This window comes from Rhineura floridana, chromosome 4, assembly GCF_030035675.1.
Source record: "Rhineura floridana isolate rRhiFlo1 chromosome 4, rRhiFlo1.hap2, whole genome shotgun sequence".
Taxonomy (NCBI): Eukaryota; Metazoa; Chordata; class Lepidosauria; order Squamata; family Rhineuridae; genus Rhineura; species Rhineura floridana.
In genome coordinates, this window is record NC_084483.1 from 127,883,825 (window position 1) to 127,906,913 (window position 23,089).

The 23,089-nt window shown below is 40.8% G+C and overlaps 1 protein-coding gene across 5 annotated transcripts in view; it reads right to left on the bottom strand.

The window, feature by feature from the left end:
- The window catches only part of PDE10A (phosphodiesterase 10A), a 205,405-nt gene that overhangs the window by 114,113 nt on the left and 68,203 nt on the right, over nt 1–23,089 (bottom strand). For 3 of the 5 annotated variants that reach the window (XM_061624353.1, XM_061624352.1, XM_061624350.1), the window contains exons 2-4: nt 15,770–15,898; nt 3,131–3,159; nt 1,213–1,278 (exon numbers count right to left, since the gene is read on the bottom strand). In XM_061624353.1, the coding sequence (XP_061480337.1) occupies nt 1,213–1,278; nt 3,131–3,159; nt 15,770–15,898 (224 nt within the window). The remainder of the gene's footprint in view (nt 1–1,212; nt 1,279–3,130; nt 3,160–15,769; nt 15,899–23,089) is intronic. The other 2 variants (XM_061624354.1, XM_061624351.1) reach the window with 1 other exon arrangement.

Genomic DNA, 23,089 nt, shown 5'->3' on the forward strand with positions numbered 1-23,089 from the left:
CAAGAATAAAAGAAACACCTGAGATTTTAACTCATAAAGTGAAATTAAGAGTGCTTTTAACACTTGACAGCAAAACAAAGAGTGAAAGCCAGTATTTTAAAAGTGAAATTTCTAAAATCTAAAAGGTTCTAATTTCATTTAAAGGCTAAAAGGGGGGGGGAGAGAGCATTATTACAATTCTAAATTTAGAGCTTAGGATAAATCTCCAGGTAAAGCAGAAAAATGGTCTTCAACTTTCATGTATGGTACTACTGAGGAACAGAATATTTATAATTTAAAAGTTCATACTGTCAAGATAATACAGTAAGAAAATATTCTTTACGCCTCTTTCTGTGCAAGACTTGCCCTATCAGCCAGCCATGGAGTACTCACCACTGCTTCTCCTGCTAGTTTAAAATGTCTGATTTTATTTTTATAAGCCACCCTGAGTGCCCTATTATAGGGTAGAAGGGCGGGATAGAAATATTTTAAATAAATAAATAAATAAATAGTTCAGTCTGGAGCGGGGAAGGATTGCACGGAAAACTCTGGACACCTCATTTCTCTCTCTTTTTGCCCCCTTTTCTTTCTGTTTCTGCCACCCCTTCCATTTTTTCTCTCATCAGCCTCATTCAAATTAGGTGAAGGGCCACATGAAATTAGACTGAGGGACGCATGGAGCCCTGGAATTGCAGACCTCTGTCCTATGTCACATAGGAGAGGGAGTGTGGGAAGGAGACACAGTTTCCTCTTTCCCTCCCCCCCACAGCCCTGCAGGCAGCAAGACTGAACCATCTGCTCATCAGCTGGGGAGCAGAGGGTTCAATCCTGCTCGGCACTGTTTCCCAGTGTAGTCCCTCCTGCCAAAACAGACCCCTGTAGCCAGCAGAATTGAACAAAAGGGTTGAACCCTACAGAGTTTGGCTACATGTGCAAATTCCCCAACTGGGAACAGACATGGACAGTCAAAGGCAGTGTGGCCCTTTTGAAAGCCCTCTTCCAAACAGCCCCATGCTGCTCTTTATAGATGCTGCTACCTGTCTCTTGTTTCCCCTCTCACCTGTTACCCTGGATGGGACAACCTGACCATGGTCATCCAGGGCTGTTTTGATCCAATCGAACCAAAGCTCGAATCCTCCTGAATCAGCCCAGTTCAGTTCAAGACTCAGCCAGATCTGGTGCACAGCCCTAATATTTATTAAAACAACTGTAAGAGCTGCAGAAAAAGAATACCTCATGTTGACGTTTCTCTAAGTAATCCTTAGCAATGAATTGAGATCCACTCAACGTCAAGAAAGCCTTGTGGTAATATGGAGAAAAAAATAATATGGGGCAAATAATGTAGTAAGACAGGAGGCAAGTGTCCACAGTTCTCACTCCCTATATCCCATTACTCAGAAAAAGCAAAAAACATTATTCTTGGGAAGAACAAAGTTATGTTACCAGGACAACCTCATGCAAGTATTTTCCATTTTTAAGGAGTTGACTTTTATATTATTTAGCACATCTGTACAATAGGACTCTTACAGCTCAGACTGATAATGATATAATGATAAAACGAAGACTGCTTGGATGAACTCTCTTGAGAAATTTTGGCAGGACGCTTTAATAAGAGCTAGGAGTCTACTTTTCCTTTTCACTGTTAGTCAGGTTTTTATGGTACATGGGAAAATGGTTTAGCTACAAAATGTTAAGTACATTTCCATTTTTCAATGTTTAATAATTTAAGGTATTTCCATCTATGAGCTGCTTTTCACAACAATAATGTTTTTTATTAAGTGATATGCTCATAATGTACATTGTTTGGGAAGCTGGTTAAAAGTTTGCTACATTTCCAGCAGCATAACTATGCCATTTCTTTTTATGAAAGTTTCAAGTTGACATAGCAATTATTGAATGTCCTCTGTGAACCAGAAGAACCAAAATTAATTTGAGAGTAGGCCCCAGTTCATAAACCTTTATGTGGTAAAGGACCAACACAAATGTCTCCCCTTCCAAGTATATAAAACATACTTAATGCAGATATCCAACTGTATGCACATCCCATTTGTACAGTTCTTCACTCGCAAACTCAGGAAGATCACTTAGGATTGGGCACTCATGTAGAGCCACCCGTTCCTGATTTCTTAGATGAGGTTAAGAGATCCAAATGCAGTTCAATATGTAATTGCATGGGAAATATTAATTCTTCTGGCTGTAATCCAGACAGTCCCATTAAATTGTACACTGGGATTTCTGTATGCACAGCAGCACCCTGGAGTACACAATAACCTCACTCAAAGTTAAGAAAAGCAGTGTAGATTATTATTTAGGAGAAAACTGCACATTACACTGCAGCCATGCGCAACATTAACCTGACAGCCCTTCTATACATAATCCTCTTGGAAGGGGGTGATTTGCTGACAAAGGATCAGGAAGAAAATAAGTTTTTATCCAGACATTTTATCCCTAAAACTCCCCCCAGCTGCTTGAACCTGAGCCCAACATTTGTGAAGTAAGCATAAATCCAGAATACAAGCAGAGGCAAAAGCAGCTCTGTGAACAGGACAGTTTCAAGGGAAACAGTGACTGCTTAAGCCCTCCATTACCATAAATTCTTTCTACAATGCAAGTTACTTCCTCCTGAAGACATTGTGCAAGGGAGAGCTGGTACTTGAAAGGGGAGAAGGCTAACATGTAAACTAGGCTCAGATCCAGTCCCCATGGTGCCTTTCCTGCCATCCAGACCTGTTAGCCACCTCCCACTTCCTCAAGGTAAGGCTTTTTTGGGGTTAGGAGAGAGAAAGACTGACAATGGAAGTCAGGGGAATGGGAAAGGTGAGGAAATTTGGGGAACAGAAAAATTGGGTAGCTTAGTGTTCAGTCTTAACACTCAATTAATTTTTAGAGCAAACTGAAGGTAGTTCACTTATTCCTAATCACAGTTTTATTACATCTGGTTGCAGTGTGCCGTGCCCTTATTAATTCCTAATATTCTGAATACTGTTGTTTTAACTGGTTTGAAAGTTGTTAGTGTGCTCACCACCAATTTCTCTGGAGTTCATCCGATGAATGAACCACAGCACACAAGGAGAAACATTTCAAATTAACAGAAGGCTGCTGAGACAGTTTTACTTTCTGGGGAACAGAGGCACAACTGTACAGTACTTACCCTGCTGGTATGCTTAGGAGTTGAATCATCTGTAAGGAAAGGAAGCAAACAATCAAATACCCTAGGAAAGTTCTGGGATGATCTTAGAACAAGATTTTTATTTTAAAAAACTTTTTCAAGGTTGTACAATTCTGCTGCTGCTTTCAAGTTAACAAAAATGTCTATTGCATCATAGTATCTTTAGCAGTTTTTTTCATTGCACATCCTTATTTTCAATGTAATGCTTATTTTTCGTAAGCTTAAAGTATTAAAATCTATTCAACAGATTAATTAATGGTTCATATTAGCTTGCAGTTCGTGCTAGAGAAAAAAGGACAGTTCATAGGTGGCTTGCAGGTTGACTGAATCTACATGCCAGACCCTTGGAAACATGTTCATCTTAAAATAACTCCAACGCTGCTAAAAGCACTGGGTTTGAGAGTGTAGTCACAGTATCTGAATCACAAATTTGTGTTACAAATTGCACTCTTCCCAAGGATCTCTGGTACAAATTATGTTGCCACTTAATGAGGAGGGTTAGTACTTTAATTTTTAAAAGTGTAATGATCGTGAAGGAGATGCTGAGAGAGCTAGTTCTCACATGATTCTTAGGTATGCGATGACACTCTATTTCCAAACATGGGTGCCTAGCAAAAGGCAGGTATACAACAAGTGGCACAAACAGAGGATTGTGGCAAGGAGCAGACAGGCCCACAGGGCTGGTCATCATATAGACTCAAACCTGCGTTCCTGCTTGCTTCACTCTGCAGATGTGTCCATTCCCCAGATCACCAGACCAGAAGCAAAATCACATAAAAGCACTGAGACAGGAGCAGGTCTGTATTCGTACTGCAGTGTACACTGAAGTAGCACTCTCATTATTTGACATCCTTCCAAAAAGGGTAGATTACCAGTAAAAGAAGTAAAAACATTCAGGGCAACTTAGCTCATTAAGCATTAATATCAGGGGCATGGAACCTCCGTCCTGGGAGCCAAACTTGGCATGCCAGGCTTCTTCATTTGGCCTGCAAGGAGAAGATCAATCCTGTAGGGTTCAAGTGCACATGAATGCTCCCTGCAGGGAACTCTCTCGCACACCTGAACCCAGTGCTAAGTAGGAGGGAAACTCCTGCTAAAATGGTTTTCCCCCCCCTTTGCTTTAGCAGCAGTTTCAATGTAAACCATTTCCTGAATCAGGAAGGGGTTTGTACTAAGTCTTGCCAAACTAAGCAACATTTAATCGGGGGGGGGGGGGAGCAGGATTAAATCCCACTTAGTTTGGCTGCACTTTGAAATCCCGAAGGTTTCAAAGCACCTTGCAGGTAGCAAGACACTAAACTTTACCCGCCTGTCAAATTTGGCCTGCAAGGTAGATCCTGATAAGGATCTGCCCCATGGAGCCAAAAAGGTTTCATACCCCTGCACTATGTGCTTGCAATAAATTCTTAAGTCTCAATCATCACTGTCTTCTTATCATAATTATCACTCTATTCATGTACCCATTTATCCCTAGATGGAACCAGAGGCAAGATCCCTAAATCGTATGAATTTTCCCCACAACAGGTTTCAGATTATTATAGAATCATAGAATCGTAGAGTTGGAAGGCCATGGAGTCCAACCCCCTGCTGGATGCAGGAATCCAAATTAAAGCATACACGACAGGTGGCTGTCCAGCTGCCATTTGAAGGCCTCCAGTGTTGGAGAACCCACCACCTCCTTAGGTAATAGGTTCCATTGTCGTACCACTCTAACAGAAGGTTAATATTTTCTTAAGGAGTTCTTAGAGGTGCGTAGCTGCTTCAACCAATCTCTAATTTCTGCTTTAAAAGTTCAGGAGAAATCAACTTCTATATGTCAAGATTTTAATTTTATTTTAAAGTTTATTCTGTAATTTGGAGTGGTTATATAATACAGATTTATTTAATAATGAAACGCTCTGGATTCTGGGTTGATCATTATCTCATTATATCATGAAATGCTTACTTCAGTGGGACAATATTTTGTTGAGCCAAAGTGATGGGGAGAGCAATCCAACTGCCGGGGGACCGGTGGAGGAGGAACTGGCAGAAAGCTCCACGGGATCCTCCTCCCACTCAGGAGCCACTGGCCTGGCTGAACACCGGCTCCATTGGAAGCCATGAACATGAGCCAGCTGGGAAGCATCAGCTCTGGGAAACAGGCATCCCATGGAGTAAGCGCTTCCCATAGGCCACAACAGAGAACAAATATTTTACTGCTCCAGCCTTTTGACTGACAGAGTTTACCAGGGGATCGGGAGCCAGGAGAGGGATCTGGGAGCGAGAAGGATCTCACATATGTCCCCCCCATGGCTCCGCCACACCACGCCTCCAGAACCCCTGGGTTTTGGGGCTTCCACCGGGCCATCTGTCCAGCAGCATCCTGGCAGAGCCACATCTCTGCTGTGGCAGAGTGCTCCTGTTGACAGAGGCCAGCGCAGCCAGAGCTCTGCAGCATCCAACTCACCCCAGCCCAGCAGAAAGGTGAGCTGGACTGTGCCCTAAATCTTTGCATACTTTTACACAAAAACTGAAGTTTTGTGAAAAGCTACATATGATGCAACAGCACCATACCTGATGAGCAATCACTGCTTAAATTTATTTAGATTTAGACTTAAATTTATCTATCATTTAAGAAATTAGTTTTTCAAAATGTTGTATTATGCCCATCCATCTCTTCAGTTCATTATACTAATTTCAACATGTGTTCGAATACTAGATTCTAGCATAGAATCTAAGGCCACTTCTGATGCCCCTTGCAGCTGCTGGTCTACTGAGGCTTTCATTTCTTCTCATGTGCCTAGTTCAGACATAATAAATCGGTCTGGTGTTACTTGTGAGGTTTTCATGCTACTTAAGCTTTCTTCCCTTTTCTGCATAGTAACCTCAATACTTTCTAGGAGTTGCCACTTACCTGCCTCTATGCTATATTTCAGCATTTTAGATGCCTCTGTGCACTGCAAGAGTTCTGCCTAGATCAACCCACAAGCTTATAATTTACCTACAATTACAAATGAACCCTCTGCCTGACACCCTCTCTACTTCCCTGAGCAATTGGGCATTTAAGGGACAGTTACACATGGTCACATTTGCTCTGACTACTAGAAAATTACAGCTTTTTTGTGATATCTGTTTATGTACAAATATACAGGTTGAGCAGATGGGAAGCAAGAATGCAGGCCAACAGTTCTCATCCCAAGCAACATCAGTCTAGTAATCCACTATCCTAGAAGATGCTTCTGCTAGCTGGAAATCACTTAGCAACCTTCTTCAGCCATGCTCCAGACTCAAACCTATCTCTAACTAAAACTAAGACTGCAAAAACTGTTCCTTACAGCCCCCCACTAGGCAAGTGAAGTATAATATGAAGTGCAGTGGTCTGGAGTAGCCAATGGCCAGCAAAGAACTCTTCACTATCAAGTCCTAGACTATACAAAAACAAACAGAGAAGATAGTTTTGTGAAACCAAAGAACATGCTTTTAACAAAGTTCTCATTTTTTCCATGCTGGAAAGTCAATGTGCATTCTGTAGAAGCATGTATAGTAATTAATTTTAAATCTTATCATCATGGTTAGTACATCTGAAATGGCAAGGGGATTAAGAACGTGAAGGTTTGACTCTTTAGAAAGATGCAGCTAGGAACCTTTCTAGCCCAACAAAACATTCAGTTGCTACAAATTTGTTGCACTGAATTGACATCTTCCATGAAGGAATCCTTCTGTTTCAAGGACATCACATTTTCCAACAATGGAACTACAATATGTTGTTGGAGGGAAAGTCCAAGCTAGGGAGTCACTCCAAATGAGATTTCAGTTTATACTCTACCCTGTACAATAGGTTCAGGGCAGCTTATTACGATCCGAATATTTCCTGCCTCTGGTTTATCCCATTCCAATCTGATGTCATTCCTCCAACTTCCTTTTCTCCTGGGCAGAATGACTGTAGCATCCTCTATATCTATGACAGAACCATCCTCTGTATCTGTGGGGCACCAGCCATTGATTCTTAGCCTCGTTCAGCTCTTAACACATTGAAGAGCTCCAGGCAGTGCTGGCTCCAGGAATCTACTATTTGTTTGTTTTAACATTTCAACCCTGCCTTTCCTCTTCAAATGATATGCTCACAGCAATGAACCAATGAGATTAAAACAAAATTCAAATGTATTCAAAATTCAATTCCTATGAACTGTTATTTTTTAAATTTTATTTTTACTTTGTTAAAATCTGATTTTTATCCTGCTTTACTACAAAAGTGAGGAAGTACTCATGAAGTCTTTTTTAAAAGGTGGGGCAGGCTACTTTCTCTTCCACAGTCATGCCACATTATCTCATGAACCAAATAGTCATCAATTCTTTTTCTTTTTCATTGAAAGATCTGCTGTCCATCGCCAACACTGGGGCACACAACTCCCTTTAAAAAAAAATTCTATCTATAGAACAAAGAAACACAGAAAGCTTCCTTCTACAGGCGGGCCCCGCTTATACGGCAGGTTCCGTTCTGGACCCCCGCCGTAAAGCAGAACTCCATTGAGTATAATGGGGCACGCTGCACGAAAATGATTCCAAAATGCCGCAAAAGCGGCAAAATCAGCTTTAAAAGGGGGAATGAAAGCCGCCGCATTAGCGGAACGCCGGGAAGTGAAGCACCGGGAAGCGGGGCCCTACTGTACTGAGTGAGACCATTGGTCCATCTGGTTCAGTACTGTCAACACTGACTTAGGTCTTCCAGGTTCAGACTGGGAACATTATCAGCACTACCTGGAGACACCAAGGATTGAATCTGCAACCTTTTGCATGCAAAGTATGTGCTCTACCACTGAGTCACGATCCTTCTCTTAAGAGCAGCAGAAAAGCTTAAGAACACCAAAAGATAGACTCCATGTTAAAAAAAATACAATTTCTAAAAAAGATATTCACCAGTTAAAAAAATACAATTAAGAATGAAATCCTAAACACATGCTCACCAAAAAGTAACATCTATGCATGAATACATTGCAGTATAAATTAATAGCCCCACAAAAAGAAAACAGCTAACTCCCTAACCTCTTCCCCTACTTGAAGTCAATTCATATGAGAACAAACTGTAAATTAAAAAGAACTGTCTGAGGAAGTTCACAAACAAATATACACAAATAGAAGTGTATTTACTAAGTATAGGGAAGATCAAATCTGAAACTTTCATAAACTTCAAAGAGGGCAACCAGATTATAGAGAAATCTGCTTATCTTTGCTGAAACAAAAAGGTATCAAACAACATTCTTTCCCTGATCTTTAGACTTAAAGGCTTCTGTTTTCCAGTACCTGGTAATACTATCCTAACCAACACTAAGATATATAACTGTCCTTATGTGTAGCTCCTTTGAATAAAAACAACTCAGGGTCCTTAGGAACTTAATAATACTAATTGTACCTAAAACCTTTCCCAAATTGTGATACCTTTGGGCAAAGCTACCATATGTAGTATAACATGCTCTTGTTCCCACATTCCTTCTAACAGAACAATCCAAATCCCTGATCTGACATGCTGGAGGGAGTTTGGATGAAATGGAGGTTCTTCCACTCAGCCCTGCTGACAGGGGAGCTCCACCAGTTGAGAGTGTCCCAATCTACCCACCCAATGGGCAAATGGAAGCTACTGGTGGCTGCATCCCCACTGACAGTCACAAGAGGAACTCCCTGAAATGGGGCATTTTAAGGGCAGGGCCTGCTGCCATCATAAAACAGCAATGACCCCAATCTGGACCTCTTTGCTGCACCAGTCTGGGAGGTGGCACAGTGAAGAGGCATCTTCTTCTGCCTCACCTTCTGCGCCGGCGAGCAAGCCCCATCACTACCATCTTGGGATTAGGATTGCACCCTAATTAGTCCTAGAGCCTTGTTTGTAATATAATAGAACAAAAGGGCGGGCAGAAGGTATTCATCTATTTGTAGATTCTGGGGTGATTTACAGTAGATCAGCAATAGTTTTGGATTCCCAATTGTTTAAAAAGTGCAACAACAATTTAATTAGGTTGCTGAAATGAGGAGAGCTAACCAGGAGTGGACTTTTGTGTGGAAGGACTCAGATTTCAGTCCAGTTCTTGTACTGAAAATGAATTTGTAGGCTCAGAATATCCTCACAGGCATCCCGTTATTTAATCCTAACCATGTCTTTTGCACCTGGCTCTAGTTGGAAAATCCTGGAGCTCTGGGGGGGAAAGTGTATCCAACAACCCTGAAGCCTGCCCATCTCTGATTTATTAGATATCTAGGAGTTATATGCTGAGATTTGCACTAAGAAATCAGTAGGCTCAGTTTCCAGATTTTGTCCCAGCAGAATTCCTCTATTGGCCTTCTGAGATCCTTACTCCATACTTTTCTTTAAGAAAAAACACAAAGTGAATCTGTGGATAGGTGGAAGTAGGCAGAGAGAAGGAAAGGTGATAAAAATCTCAGACAAGTGGTGGACTACAATGTTCCTGTGTCCCTGGGATTACCACCTCTTGATTCCCAAATGCCTGGATCAGGAAATCCCAAGGAAGCGCGCCTCAGCCTGAGTCAGATATGTCCTCTGAACCACAAGCTTCAGTTCCACCACCTTTTCCCCAAAAAGGTGACCACTAGTGTAATCTGTCTGTAAAATTGGTATAGGTAAAGGTACAGAATAGGACCTTAGTATGTTGACCAAGCTGACACATGGAATTTTGAATCAAACAAATAAACTTTATTATATGCAAAATGTTAAATGTGATAGTAAATGAATAAATTGTTATAGTCCCTATCCTACCCCACTAATCCCAATGAAATCCTCCCCTAAAACCCCAGCCCTTCTAACTAACTGTTCTCTTCTTGATCCCTAATCCCATTTATCTGTAACTGTCAAACCCAACAATTTTTCTCTTCAAAACTCCCCTCGGAATTCTCACTCACACACACCCTCCCATGTCAGTTATACCTCATCTGCCCCTACTAACATTCTATTAACACTTCTTGCCTGAACACAATTTCAAAACAGTTTTAAACATATAAATAATTCTGATTCTGTTACATGGACAATCATCCTTTGAATAATATTATATGCAAGGTTAATTTAAATGAAATGTTTTAAACAAGTTTTTAACATTTTCTTCAATTTGGCCTTTCTGAAGGACCTAATAAATTATGAAAACATACAAAAATGGCATAACAGTATTAATTTGCAGAATATAAATTAGCATACATTTCAGGTTGGTTTGCACAGAATATTTAGCAAGAAGCCAAATATAATTTGGCACACTACCTTCTTGGCACATTATTTGGCACTAACAAAGCAACCCTAACCTCTGATCCCTGCTGCTGGAGGGAGTTAGGATGAGGCAAAGCTATCCCTCCACCAGACTCTGCCAGTACAGAGATCCCTGCTGCACCTACCAAAATTGTATTAGTTTATGCTACTGCCAGCAGTGTTCTCATGAGTGTTAAGACATCACAAGACTTCAAAATGGAGTTTTTCAGGGGTGGAACAAAGTTGGCGATGGGCTCTAATGGATCCAAAGCTGGCTATTTTCCCAGAGAGGGGTCTAATGGGGGCTGCTGTGCCAGCCTCAAGCTGGTTAAAAACTGTAGCCCCACCTTCTGCACTAGCTAGCTCAAGCCACAGGCTTCAGATGTAGCAATGAATCAACTACTCTGTTCTGCCCCACTGCTTCTGGCTGCGGGTTTAGATTATTCCCTCAGAAAGAAGGCACTCACTTCTACTTATATGAAGGGACAGACTGTCTCACATACAAAATTCAGGTTTGGACAGAGTTAAGAAACTTCTTTGTGTCTGCTGTAGCAACATTCTGCACTCGCTAAGTACCTACTAATTTTTACTTGTCAGGTTACCTACCTACCACATATATATGGAATTGTGAATTTTAAAATGAGGACACACCTGATGCGCTGGGGTAAGAACTCTACAGTTTTGGCTCAGTAACGTAGGAACAAATTGTAACAGTCTGTGTTTGTTTTCACTATACTGTACAATCTTTGGAAAGATTTCAAACTGAATGCAAGTGGTTGTGTTTCCTTTGCATTTGCCCTTCAATAGTTAATACACTGTTCTGACTGATGTGTCTTTTTTCACCTGTTATTTGTTCAGTTTCTTTTATACAAAAAAGCCAAAACAAAACAAAAACCTTGAAACAATAATCTTGCATCATGAGAAAAACAATAAATTCCTATAAATTTTCTCTTCTCTTAGTATTAATCTGCCATAGAATATAAAATATCTCACTGGCTCATTTTCTTGTTTCTATGTTATTGAGTACAATGAAAACAAACAAGACTTTTGCTGAACTTTGTAGTCCAATCCTCAACATCTGCAGAGAAGTCAAGACTGAACAGTTCTCTCTTTTCATACCAGCTGACAAGGGAAACAAAAGAAAAAACAACCCTTGGGAATCTTCTGCTAACGTCAACAAGGGTAAGGGGATCATTAGCAGTAGAAATGATAGGTTACCACATGGGAAAGAGTAGTAATCCAATGTAGAACAGATTTACGTCAAGGGAACTATTTCATCCACTCCGAAGGAACCCTACTGTAACTACAACATACGTACATTTGTACTAGAGACGTATTTTATTTATTGTACTCTGGGGACTAAAAATATTACACTGAGAAAATGTTCAAACGTCCTCTGGACAAACATGAGTACTGGAAAAATGACAAGAACATACATTCCTTTCTCTTTTCAGGATATTTGAACTAAACTGTTTAGAATCATATTCTACCTTTTACTACGGCTCAAACTAAATATGACAGGAGTAGTCTGTTTAAACCTGGGGTCTACCTAAAACAAACAATGAGGGAATCTGATTTTTAGAACAAGAGTAGATTGGTTCAATTCTCAACATCTGTATAGAATGCTAAATGCTCTCCCTACCCACACCCCGCCATCGTGAAGTCTGATAGCACACAGGCCCTTTTCTCCTCAGCCAACTTATATACCAGCTTGGCTGGGAGAAAGGTACTTGAAGGCAGAGGCTATGGGAAGGTAAGCAAGAAGTGTAGGAATAATTCAGCTGCACTTATCTTCACATCCCTGTCATGCTAAGCTATGGCAGCATACCTGCAAACAATTCAACATTTGTAAAAGCACTGGGGAAATGACTGATTAGGCTACCAAGGCAAAGCAACAGTTGCCCACAGTGGATCTGAGTATCTTGGTATTTGCTTGTCAAATTCCAAGAATCTGATGCTGTGAAATAAAGATCCATAGTAGAATATGTCCAACATTAAAAAAAAAAGCAAAACATCAAGTGGAGAAAATGACTGAACTAGAAAAAAAGTATGAAAATTATATTAGTCCTTGTGACATATTCATTTTACCTATGTAGCCAAGTGTGAGGACTCAGAAGAAATATATGAAAGAAAAGATTGCAACTCTAATTTTTATTCTATTCACCCACTTCTCAGTAGGCTTTCCATCTTTTCTTCTTTATATCTGCACAATCCCTGAGTTTAATGTCACAACTTATACAACGCAATCTCTCCAAACTGAAACAAAAGCATTCACTTTACTATAAAACAGAAAGGGTAACTATCTTTAAAATACTTGAGACTCTATATACAGACAACCAAACCTATTATGCAGAAAAGTACAGCCCCATCCTACTTCTTTGTGCCATGCCTGCTTTGCTTCTTCAGGCAGATCTGCACAGCTCAGCTCAACATTCAGTTATGAATCCCCTCAAGGGATCTTCCAAGGATGTTTCATCACAGATCTTTGTTCTATGACAATAGAGGTATGCTCAGCTTGCATAGAGAAAGAAGCCTTGAAGAAAAGAGGCTGTTTCACATAGGCAGATGAGTCACCTTTGAAGGTCTAAGTGGTTGTTGGTTTTTTGTTTGTTTATTGTGTGTAAAGTTCTTGCATCAAATTTTTAGACCAAATGTCAATAAAACAGTCTTGGCAAGCAAGTACAGAGCTCACACTGACTGTAGTGTACATTAAAATACAGAATGTTTTGTTGCATCCTGGTATTATTTTGCTTTTTTCTTCTTCTTCAAATTCTCTTGCAACTTTGGCATTAGGCAAAGTAATCCTGCTAAAAAGCCCTTGTCTTTCAGTCTGAAAAGACATATAATAAAAACATAGTGGGTAAATGGGATGGTCTGTCTTGTCCCTACCCCCACCCCATTTATCACTAGTCTTATGAGCATACAGACAGACAGGAACCGTGAAAAAAGGAACATCCCCAACAGCACAGAGAAAGTTACATTACATTATTTGGAAGTGCCATCTTTATGCTGACAACACCCAACAATATTTCTCCTTTACAACTGCCATCAGGTGATGCAGTAGATGTGCTGAGCTGGTACCTGGAATCAATAATGGACCAAATGAGGCCAATAAACTGAAGCTCAGTCCTGATAAGACTGCTGGTGGTAGTTCTTCATCTAGCCTTGGGAGTGAAGTTGCACTCTCCTGCAAGAACTAGGTGTGCATCTTTGGGGTACCATAGATCCAAGAGTTCCAAGTGGATTTGGTGGCTCAGAGTGCCTTTCACGAGCTACAGTTCTTCCTGGACTTGATTTATTTTTTAAAAGGACTATTTCAAAACATCCTGCTAGACTTTTGACTGGGACTGGTTGATGGACATACACCTTATCAATTCCTAAACAGTCAATCCATTGCCAAGCACAATTTAAAGTGCTGGTGCTTATTTATTAGTTTTTAAAAATCCTACAAGGCTGGGGTCCAGGGACCTTGAATTAATAAAGCTTACCATGCTATCCTGCACATGGGTCTTCATCATAGGACCCTCTCCACATGCTCGTACCAAGTTGGCAACTGGGGAAAGGGCCTTCTCAGTTGTGGTGCTCTGATTATGGCTCTCTTCTGAGAGAGGCTTGCCTGGCACCTCCTTTGTTGTTGTTGTTTTGAGCCACACAAAGATCTGGTCCCAGTACTAAAATCTTATTAATATTACCCAAAATCCTGTCAGACCTGTTTCTGCAGGGTTGGGTTTCACAATACACCTCAGTTGTCTGAGGAGAAATGGACACAAGCTTTCTCTGAAACCACTTTGCTTTAGCAATTTTATAAGACAATTTTCTTTCCTTGGTCTAATTGGTCTAAAGATCAGGAATACTCTAATTCTTCTGAACTGTCCTTTATTTCTCAATAGATTAATCTATCTTCAGGGAAAAGGAAGCACACTGTCCAGTTTTGTTGGGGAAACAGTTGCACACAAAATCCCCTACAACACAAGTCCTTTCAAAAACCTGGAGAGAAGGAATGGAAGGCCTTTTAACGCTGAGAGAAGTCCTTACACATGGATGAAATCTGAATTTATTTCAGGGTGGATCTTTTGCACTAGAATTTATGTAAGGTTGGATCTATTTCCAATATATGCCTCAGTTCCTGGGCAGCAGTGCTACTGCTGTCTCTCATAGTGGCGAAGCAAGGCAGCAGCATAGAGACTCACAGCTGCCCATCCTTTCCATTTTGACCTGAACTGCCAAGCACTCTGAGGAAATGAAAATTTCCAGACATGGTTGGATCATTTGCAGCAACAGGCATTTTGCTGTGCGGTGCACCCACACCACTGAACATTTTTAAAGAAGAAAAGAGGGACCACTTGCCAACACCTGATTAATGTGAAGGGGAGGAGAGCAAAGCAACCAGGTCAGTGAGAAAGTGCAACACACCATCCAAGGCAATGGTGAGTGTAGAGCAGGTGTGGGGTACCTTTGGCCCTCCAGATGTTGCTAGTGGGTAGCCACTATTGGCCATGTTTGCTGGGGCTGATGGGAGTGGTATTTATTTATTATTGAATTTATATCCCGCCCTTCCATGATGTCATCAGCAAACTTGGCCACTACACTGCTCACCCCTAACTCAAGATCATTTATGAACAAGTTAAAAAGCACAGGTTCCAACACCAATCTTTGGGGGACTTATCTTTCTACATGCCTCCATTGGGAGAACTGTCCATTTATTCCTACTCTCTGCTTCCTGTTTCTTAACCAGCTCCTGATCCACAAGAGGATCTCTCCTCTTATTCCATGACTACTAAGCTTACTCACAAGACTTTGGTGAGGTAATCTGTCAAAAGCTTTTTGGAAGTTCAAGTATAGTCTGTCAACTGCATTACCTTTACCTATATGCTTGTTGACTCTCTCACATTACTCTAATTGATTAGTGAGACAGGACTTACCCTTGCAGAAGCCATACTGGTTCTGCGTCAGCAACACCCGTCCTTCTATATGCTTGGTAATTCTATTTTTAACAATGTGTTCTATCAGTTTTCCTGAAACAGGTGTTAAACTAACTGACCAGTAATTTCTAGGATCTCCCTGGTTTGCTTTTTAAAAATTTGTGTTACATTGACTATTTTCCAGTTTCAGTTATGCAGGATGATGTTAGGGACAAGTTACATATACTTAAAAACTCTGGGATGGATGCCATCTGTACCTGGCAATTTGTTGTTTTTTATTTTATCAATAAGGCATAGAATTGTCTCCTGTCAGAGCTATTTGTGTCAGTTCCACAGACTCCTTTCCTGCAAAAGTTAGTTCAGGCACAGGGATCTGCCCTATAACTTCCATTGTGGAGAATGAGAGTATAGAGAAATTCCATTCCAGAAACAGCTTAATCACTAGCAGAATGATTCTAAAAGTTATTAAGATATTACCTTCCTCTGTGTTGTGTTTCCTTTTCAGCCATTTTTCCACAGTTTCAGCACTTACACTTTCTAACACAAATTCATCCAGTACCTGGGGGTGGAGAGAAAGATACGCCTTCACTTTTTCATCTGTCAAACCTGCAAAAGAGAACATCACAAATTACACTACTGGTATTTAATGAAAAATGTTATGGACAAAAAAAAAACCACCATCAGGAATGAGGTCTATTGTGCCATGAATATCACAGAGTTACCTGGCCTGAAGACTGCAATAATTCAAAAGGTGATAACAGAAAGGTGCAACGGAAACCTGCAGTTTTTCTAGTAAGATATTGAATGAAAGTTCACTCAATGACAACTATGAAAGAAATCACATGCAGTAAGGTAGGTAAGCAGTCACAGAGCCTGACAAATTAAAACAAATACGTAAATATGAAAAGCCAAGCATCTGAAGGACCTTGAAAGAGTGCTTATGCTAAAGAAAGGGCTAACTAAATGGATAAAAAGGGAAACTTAGTTAAAGCAACAGACAAATCAACTTTAGAATATGTGTTCTGTTAAATTAGAAATAGACTTGAGAGGAAACACTGCACTCAGTTGACAAAGATGTGACAGAAGTATATACAATTATGCATGGCAGGGAGAAAGTGGATAGTGAAATGTTTTCCCCCCTCTTTCATAGCACTAGAATTTGTGGGCATCCAATGAAGTTAAATGTTGGAAGATTCAGGACAAACAAAAGGAACTATGTCTTCACACAGCACACAGTTAAATAATGGGATTCACTCCCACAAGAAGCAGTGATGGCCACCAACTTGGATGGCTTTGGAAGTGGATTAGACAAATTCAATAAGGCTATTAAGACATGATGGTTATGTTCTCCGTCCATGGTCAGAGGCACTATGCTTCTGAATATCAACTGCTGAAACCCACAGGAGGGGAGAGTGCTCTTGCGCTCAGGTCTTGCTTGCAGGCTTCCCTTAGGCATGTGATTGGCCACTGTGAGAATGCTAGACCAGATGGGCCACTGGCTCAATCCAGCAGGCTCTTCTTATGTTCTTGAGAAACACTTTAATGATTTCAGATACACACATGGCATGTGAAAAATCTGAATTTTTTTTTAAAAAAGAATGCTAGATGTTCATTCCGACCCCAACTCCCGCCCACACATACTGTTATCCACTGATATAGACAAAAAAAGTAATGATGTATGCTTGTGAGTTGAAAGCAATGCTCAGTCTCTGCTATCAAACGACAACTATAGCGGAGGGGAAGAAGAAACTGCCATTGCCAGAGAGTGTTGTGTGATGGCAGCAGAAGGAAAGGTGGACTGGAGCGTCACTGAGCAGCACAGTGCAGATGCAAGACCTAGAGAATATCCTATTCCTCCCATAAGAAGAATAAAAGAGTATTCTAGCTATTTACAGTGTGATATGTAATGAAATCCAGGAAAGAAAAATACTGTATGGAACTTCAGGAGAAGTCTCATACACAATACTGACCAACATCCCAAAGCTGATCCACCTGTAGTATGTCAAGATTCATCCCTGCTTCATTGTTACATTACAAATAATCATTTTTTCAACAATAATTCCCTACTTGGCCTCTTCTCCTACAATTGTAGCTCCTGTGTCCAAAATTGAACCCCATCAAATTTAGTGAAACACATCTTTTACAGGTAAATATGATCAATTGTTCTGAGTGACAGGTTAATTTGACTATCCTGTTTGTTAGTTGATTTAAAGGAGGGAGCCAACATGGTGTCCCCCAGATATTGTTGAACTTACAATTCCATCATCCCTGACCACTGGTCATGGTGGCTGCTGCTGATGGGAGCTGTAGTCCAACAACATCTGCACAGGTAACTATGTTGGCTGCTTCTGGTATAAAGAATAAAACAATTGACAGGGAAGGTGTCTTGCCTACACTAAAGAGAATTGCAAAAGTTGCAAAAACATCTATCTTTATGTTTGCATCTCATACAGCCAGAATAGAGAATCTGTGATCCTCCAGAAGTTGTTGGACTACAACTCCCATCATCCTTGACTGCTGGCCATGCTGGCTGGGGCTGATGTACGTTAGAGTCCAACTGCATCTGGAGGGCTGCACTTCCGCATCCTTGTTGTGCAACAAGAAAATAAAGCCTGCCACTTAAACAAGAAAGAGCAGCAAACCACAGTACTGTCATGAGAGCACTAAAAGTCATCAAATACACAAGTAAACTGAAACTAATAATAACACTGTGCCAGACATGATAGAGCTTTAAAGAGAAAATATTAACATACTTGTCAAAAATTCTTTATCCATAATAGGGGCATATCTGTGTCCTTGCTTACCCCTACTTAAATCCCACTGATGTCCATGGATTTGTTTATGCATAATAATGCAGGATCCCAGCCACTGAGATTAAATCAAGTGTTATCTTCAAAACACTGTACTGGGAAAACAGCAGCCTACATTTCAAAACTGTAGTTCTAATACTGTCATTACACTGAGTTTAGCATTATTTTCCTGATTTTACAAGTTTGTAATTGCAAAAAAACACTTCCTATCTTCCAGATGTGAGAGTAGTATGATACAAATATTTTTCAAAGGTATATCGGAAAAAAGTGCAGCAAATTGCCTAGAGGGAGTAAGGTGCATGCTTCACAAACAGAAAACACACTGAATACAGAAGTGTTAATTAGTTCTGCTGGGGACAGAACTAATTACAACTACTGTTTCTTATTGAGAATGCACGGATAAGAAACGTTTGTTTCAGTATTATTATTATTCACTAATAGGCAAAAAACCTTGCAGTTTAAGAACATACCTAGAGCCAACAGATTTTTCTACCCAACTATTAAAGTAGGGAAATTGGGCAGCTATAGTGAATGCACCAGGGGAGCAGGAGACCTGACCTCCTCTCTATTGTACTGCCCTACAAATGTGCAAAAAATGCAAACACAATTTGGGTTGGTCTTTCACAGTCCAATCCACTTCCTGAGTAGCTTGGAAGAATTTGGTAACATGTGCCTCTGAGCATATGGCGAGTGGTGGCAACACCTGCAATCAGCCCAAAGAACATAAACAAGATATGTGCTGTGCTGATCTTGTTTGAGCTGGGAAGAAGCAACAATATCAAGACAGTTGATATAGTTCCGATAGTCACTTTAAATATGCTTGATTTATTTTGCAATCTTAGTGAAGTTTCTTATAGTAAATCATTTTCTTTTGCTTCTGTTTCTGTGAATATGTTAAGTACAGCAACACTTTGCAATACTAAAAAAGTCCAGAAACAATTGTGGAATAATGGCACTGACGATTCTGTAGAATAGTTTTCAATGGACATGAGGAATGTCTCAGTTTGCACAAGATAAAACAGTGGAAGATGAAATATATTCTAGCAAATTTCTAAGTGTGCTCTATGTTTTTAATTGACCATGCCCACCTTTCCTTAAGTGAAGTGGTTGAAGCACAGCACGCTGAAAACATGCATCTTGGGCAGCCAAGATTTATTTTTATTTATTTATTTTTATTTATTTATTTTTTCCAGCAACTAGCAACATTAATCAGTCTAATTTTACATCAAACTGCAGTTTCAGATCCAACTGTTAATGCATCCAAAACAGAAATAGAATATCATCATATTACACTGACCAATAAAAAGGCTTTGAAATTAATAAAAATAAATTTGACACAGATTTCTAGGATGAATAATGAAAGTAATATTATTATTTGTATTGTTTATGTTATTTGGGCTGATCGCAGGTATTGCCACCACTCACCATATGCTCAAAGGCATATGTTACTAAATTCTTCCAAGCTTAGTTAAAGTGGATTGAATTGTGAAAGACCAACCAACCTAAATTGTGTTTGCATTTTTACAAATTTGTAGGGCAGTACAATATCTCAGAGAGGAGGTCAGGTCTCCTGCTTCCCTGGTACATTCACTATAGCTGCCCTATTTTCCTGCTTTTTAAAGTTGGATAGAAATATCTATTGGCTATAAGTACGTTCTTAAACCACAAGGTTTTTTGCCTATTAGTGAATTTCTCTGCTTTTTAATCCGGGAGGTAAGAAATGGAATCCTGTGCAAGTTTGCTGAGAATGGATTGATTATTTGCATGCTTATTGAGTTCAGTGGGATTTACTCTCCTGCAATCATGCTTAGTGAAACTGACCACAGGGGATGAAGAGGAAAGGGGGAGGAAGGGCAGAGGTGAGGAGGGGGATGGGAGCAGGCAAGAGGGGGAGGGGAAGGGGGCGGGTTTGATCATTTGCATGCATATTGAGTTCAGTGGGATTTACTCCAATGCAATCATGCTTAGGATAGGTAGAAATGACAATGGGGGGAAGGAGAAGAGAGAGGAAAGGAGGGAGGGCTGGAGTGGGCAGGAGAGGAGGAAGAACAAAGAGGAGAGGGGAGGAAGAAGGGAGGAGAAAGGGAGAGGAGAGGGGAAAGGCAGGTCTGATCATTTGCATCCTTATTGAGTTCAGTGGGATTTCCTCCCATGCAATCATGCTTAGGATAGGTAAAACTGACCATGGGGGAGGAAGAGGGGAGAGAAGGGGAGGAGGGGATTGGAAGGGGATGGAGAAGGAGAAAGGAAGGGACAAGAGGAAGGGGATAGGAGGGAGGAGGAGGGGAGGGCAGGTTTGATCATTTGCATGCTTTTTGAGTTCAATGGGATTTACTCCTGTGCAATCATGCTTTGAATAGGTGAAACTGACCTGGGGGAGCGGCAGGGAAGGGAGGAGGAGGGCAGGAAGGAGGGGGAGGGGAGATTGGATGGGTTGGCACTGGATAGAGGGGAAGTCCCTTTCCTTTCCAAAAGGAAAACAGTGTGAACAGTATCAGTTTTCAGCATTTCCCCCACCTTTTGATTTTACAGCAGGCACATGTAGCCTCCCACCCAAATTTAAACCAAAGCTGTCACTGGCCACATCCACACCAGACTGTTATTTCACTTCAGACTGGCATGGCTTCCCCAAAGAATCCTGGGAAGCACAGTTTGTGAAGGGTGCTGAGAGTTGCTAGGAGACATCCTGTTCCCCTCACAGACCTTCAGAGTGGCTGACTGTTAAACCACTCTGGCTCCTGGAACTCTGTCAGGGAAATAGGAGTCTCTTCTCAGCACCTTTCACAAACTACACTTCCCAGGATTCTTTGCGGGAAGCCATGACTGTCTAAAGTGAAATAAAGGTCTGGTGTGGGTATGGCCCCCTGATCAGCCAAGCCAAGCAGCTGTGAGTCTGGCTTTTAGAACACTGACAGCTGGTTCTTACTGAGCATGCCCAGACTTATCATTGACTTCAACGCTAAATTTCTTAAATTAATTAAAAATCAGCTAGGCATTTTTTTAACTTTTAAAGGAAAGTCAGAGTATGGGGCAAGGTCAGTAACAGGATTATAGGTACTCTGTGAACATGGCTGATTTTTAATTAATTTTAACAAATAAGAACTCTGACAAAAAGGTTTTTTTCTCTTTTTACTCTGAACTCTCTATTCTCTCTGTTTGTTTTGTGTATCGCCATGAAAATTTAAAGGGTTGTTAAGCAAGCGTTTCTGAATTCAGGACTATAGGTTTTGTAAGGTTTTGTTTTAAAATGAGCTTATCAGAAGAATCAGATTGGCATGGGTGGGTATTTTCAATTTAACATTGCGGAATGTGAGAAATCCATGCTGGCTATAGTATACAGCCACTCTTGTGGCTGTATAACTACTACTGCTACTTCTGTAGTGCTTCTAAAGCATTGAAAGTTCTTCGTATACATTCATAATCCTTATAACAACCCTGTAAGTTAGGCCAGTATTATCCTGGGGAAGGTTTTGTGCTTGGGAGATAACTTGTGTGTGCATTACTCACATGTAGCAGCATACCCATTTAAACTGGAGCAGAGTGATACTGGTATCTCCACCTCCAACATCAGATCTTTTTTTAAACACCTGCACAACCAGGTGACCGGTTCAGGATGAGCTCCTACACATGAGGAGGTGTATGCCACCCTTTAATATTTCCGTTGAATGATGGAAAATAATGCTAATAATGTCCAGGCTTGCTTCCAGACAATCTGTTTATTGAGCATACATCTCAATTTGTTTGTGGGGAGATTATTTGACATCAGCTATTTATTGAGCATTCATTCTGATTTGTTTGCACAAAGGTTAGGTGATGTCGTATCAAGCAGATGTTATCTCTCACTTTCTAGTGTATTTTCCCATCATTTTCCCTATCACAAAAAATCTGAATTTGGGGGGGGGGAAGGGGTTGGTTGCACAAGACCTCCAAATCAATTTCAAATCAGAACTTGAATTTGCCAATTGGATTGCAACCAAAAACAGTGACAGGCTGGAAACCCCTAATGTCATAAAACAAAATCAAGTTAACTTTACAAATAACATGATTCATAGGTTCACCCAGCTCTTATGTTCACAGAGAACTCGAGTACACTGGAGCACAATGGTTCAAGATGCATTGCAGCAAAACCTTTTTACATTAGGAATATAACAGAACTGTGAATGTAAGATCCTAATAATTAACATTAGAATAAAACATCCACAACTGCATTAGAATACAACCGAACCTACAACCTGCCTATTCACTTGCCTTACCTGTTAATCAGTCTTGTTCCTCTGCACCACAGTCAAGACTGATGACCTGGCTGTGACTTCAGCTAGGCCTTTGCATTCTGAGGATGTTTTCCCATTTAGCAGGATTTCACGCAACTGACTTTCACACAGCTTGTTTTCGTCCCTCACCCATGCACACTGTACCCCACTGTGTAGGAGGTCTAAGATCTTGTCCCATCACCATGCAAGCCCTCTCCCTTTAGGAGAGCTGATGCCGAAATACTGGTACAACGTTCGTCAGGCAAAACAAAAAACAAAAACCTGCACGACTAAAGGGTGGGAACGCACTGCATGCTAAAATGCCTGTCACGTGAGCGGCAGCAGCTAGCAGCTAGCAGCCTTGCTAACAGATTATTTCTGGTATCATTTATTGCGGAAATTAGCGCTATACTTGCACTACATTCCACCAGAATTCCGGAGCTGCCCGGTATGTCGTGTGAAAGCTCAGATATAATGCGCAAATTACCAGGTAAGAAATCATCAGAATAACGGAAGTGCAGTGTGAAAGCACCCCTTGAATACTACAGAAACCACAGGAGGCTCCAAGATGCTTTTGAAAAATTCTCCACTGTGAGACAGGATGGTATGTCCCAGAGAGCAGACTATTATGTCCCCGAAAATTGTCAACTGCCTGCCCTGGACAGGGCTGCACTCCTTTTGAAGGAGCAGGTACACAACGTGCGGGTGCTTCTGGCAGTAGTGAAGTGGCAAATTCA